The following is a 2940-nucleotide window of genomic DNA, read 5'->3' as shown; positions in this document are numbered from 1 at the left end:
AATGAAATTGGTTCAAGCAGTTAGGCAACTACCCCTACCTCTTCCTCCACTGGTAGATATGTTCCATCTCCTGGCTTGACTCCCACTCCACATACATCTGCACCTATCTCTCTTCCATCTCCATTACAAGTTCCTGGATTGACTCNCACTTCACATACATGTACACCTACTTCTCTTCCATGTCTAGTACAAGTTCCTGGCTTGACACCGACTCCCAATGTTGGTTTTAACCCATCAACTCCCACAAATATTACACCATCACCTAGTACAGTGGATGTAGATCCACATTCCAGTTCAGCCGCCAATGACGTCGAAGAAGATTCCAATAGTCGTCCAATGATTACACCCATTGGAGGAGGGTCACAAAAAAGTTTAACTCAATTTATATATAGACATATCATTATTGAATTATTCTAATGTTTGAGTTTAATTTTGGTTTAGGTTTTATCCTACAAGAACTGCATCAAAGGCAATCACAGCTACCATCAAGCAACAGGTTGATGAGCCATGGCTAACATGGGGACAAATCCCTAAGCCAACTAGAGATGTTTTCTTCGACNGTTTTAAGGTACACAATTTTATAAATTAAGATGTTTTCTTCGATCGTTTTAAGGTACATAACTAGAGATTTTTAAGGTACACAAATTGATAAATTGATGTATATATCTTCTTTCCCTATGCTTGATTGATATATAGGTGATATGTTAGTGTATATATAGAGAAAGAAAGTGCGTTATGCATTCATTACTTTATAGTTCTCTTTAAGATAAAGTTTTCTTTGGTTATTACTTTGGAAGTGTTAACTAGACATAGTTTTAACATTAACCAAAATTTGTTAAGGTAGTGGGAGACATGGTGAAAAGATTGAATTCAGCCGTGGAGGGGCCACTAAAGGGCCACCAGTAGGTTTTCTTGGGGGCCAACTCCTGCACCTGTTCTCTGCTTATTTGGAAAATACTTCCCCCATTCTGTTGGTCAAAAAGCTTCTCTAACTCTCCTTTTGGGCTCTGTAATCAATTTCTCATTTTAGCAGATATTTCCCAAACCAAACTCAACCACCAACAATTATTCTTAATATATAGTATAATGAACCATGATATATATAATATATATAGCTAGTAGGGTCTACTTGGAGAGCAGCTTGGAGCACATTCCAGCCGAATGCTGATAGAACCGATTCTGGGTCTCGTCCTCCAAGCCCGAAAAATTCCTACACCACAATATCCTTAGATCAGCTTATATAAGCTAATCAGGGTGAAAAAAATTCATTTATCAATTATCCATGATGATAATGCATGATGATAATGCATGATGATATTCTCAGTGTCCGTAGTGCCATTAGGTATAAAGCACAACCTAGGAAAACCGAGGTTAAAGCAAACACCCCTGCCCCACTAAACAAACCTTCTCTAACACTAAGGCAATTGGGTTTAGCTTTCCACCAATTCTTCAGATGTCCTGACTCTACACTCACTCCTGCCAACAACAATATCTCCCCAACTACAAAGCAAATCCTACACCACATTGTCAAATCAATATTCATATTTTTGTCTCAATCTTAAAATTAACACTAACGATCTGAGAAAACAGATAACGAGGAACCATTTTGTCATGCAATAGATGGAAAAATAATATCTTTTTCCTTACCAAGTTGCAACGAAGAAGAACCCAGCTAGCCACGTTAATGATTTGGCAGAAGCAGAATCAGGATCCAAGGTGAGTAATGCAGGAGATGAATTGCTAACTGCTATTAACATGAAAGTGTGCTCCACCAATATGGCCAATGCTAGTCCAATGAAAGCACAAGAAGCGCATAACAATGGCTTTTTCCCACTACCACTGTAAACACATTCTGATTTACTACCCTTTCCATTTACATCTGTGTTCATCCATATCACCTGCCATATCAACACCAGATTATAAACAATGTTCATTTCTTTCTGTTGTCTTTGAACAAGCCAACAGATACCTAATTTTCAAACAATATTAACCGAACCAGTACCTTCGAACGTGTGGCTTCTGCTGTGAGACACAGAAGGAAACAGAATAGGCCCAATAAGATTGTGAGAGCCATAAGAAAGACACTTGTTTTGCTACTCAAATCTATTTTTCTTCTCCTTGGTTCAAGGTCAGCATGTGTGACTGCCATTATTGTTTGGGTTAAGGAGAAACACAAATCACCCAACAGGTTTTTATGTTTGGAGTTAAGTTTTATGTTATGCAGGAAATGTTTGAATAGAATAAAAACAGAATTGCTTGGAACAAAGGTTACTTAAAGACCAGAGATTCCCATGTTGTAGGATTTGATGCCATGGCATTCACACAAGGGACCTTGCATAATTAATTATAAGCACTAAAATAGTACTATTTGATGAGGATAAAGCCTGTGTTCATGAATACACTATAGAATCTTTACTCTCCCAAAGTATACAAGCCTTTCAATAAATTCAAAGTTTCCTAGATCTTTACAAAAACCAAGAGAACATTTATGTATGCATAGCCCTTAAAAGGTATTGTCAAGTACTAAGTAGGAACAGTGGTAAATCATTTTCTGACACTGCTTCTCAGATTAATGTGCTTTATTTGCAGCCTTGGCATAAAAAAGTAAGGTTGTTTCTCTTGTCATCTAATGATACCATCGAATGTAGTCACTGGAACANCCTCTTATGTTGTGGAAATTAAGATTAAAAGCAGTGTTAATCGAACANTCTTNATCAATTTTCTCTTATCTNTTCTTACTGTTGTGTTATATCTTTATACATATGTTGAATAGTATACGAGGTGTCCAAATATGATTTTTATGAGATTAATGTGTATTTGACTATCTGCAAACCCCATAATAGTGAGAATTAGCCACCCTTTTATCTTCTAGAGAGAAAAATGAAAAGTAAAAAGAAAACTGAGTGCTAAATTAGAAAGTGTTTGATGAAGAAATCTTTG

At 36.7% G+C, this 2940-nt stretch overlaps 1 protein-coding gene and 1 long non-coding RNA gene across 2 annotated transcripts; both read right to left on the bottom strand.

Moving 5' to 3' along the window:
• Positions 1-923: 923 nt before the first annotated feature.
• On the bottom strand, positions 924-1225 carry LOC111240848. The gene is made up of 2 exons (XR_002666464.1): positions 1130-1225; positions 924-1007 (listed from the first exon to the last, which is right to left on the bottom strand). It is a non-coding gene; the product is annotated as an uncharacterized LOC111240848 (long non-coding RNA).
• A 142-nt stretch (positions 1226-1367) lies between these two features.
• Positions 1368-2158, bottom strand: LOC106779848. Its single transcript, XM_022776745.1, has 3 exons — positions 2003-2158; positions 1648-1898; positions 1368-1500 (listed from the first exon to the last, which is right to left on the bottom strand). The coding sequence occupies exons 1-3, from the start codon at positions 2147-2149 to the stop codon at positions 1431-1433; spliced, it is 468 nt and encodes a 155-aa protein (XP_022632466.1). The 5' UTR covers positions 2150-2158; the 3' UTR covers positions 1368-1430.
• Between the last annotated feature and the right edge of the window lie 782 nt (positions 2159-2940).

Source organism: Vigna radiata, unplaced genomic scaffold (assembly GCF_000741045.1).
Source record: "Vigna radiata var. radiata cultivar VC1973A unplaced genomic scaffold, Vradiata_ver6 scaffold_169, whole genome shotgun sequence".
Classification (NCBI taxonomy): domain Eukaryota; kingdom Viridiplantae; phylum Streptophyta; class Magnoliopsida; order Fabales; family Fabaceae; genus Vigna; species Vigna radiata.
The sequence above is the reverse complement of the archived record's forward strand: the minus strand, read 5'-3'. Positions and strand labels throughout refer to the sequence as shown.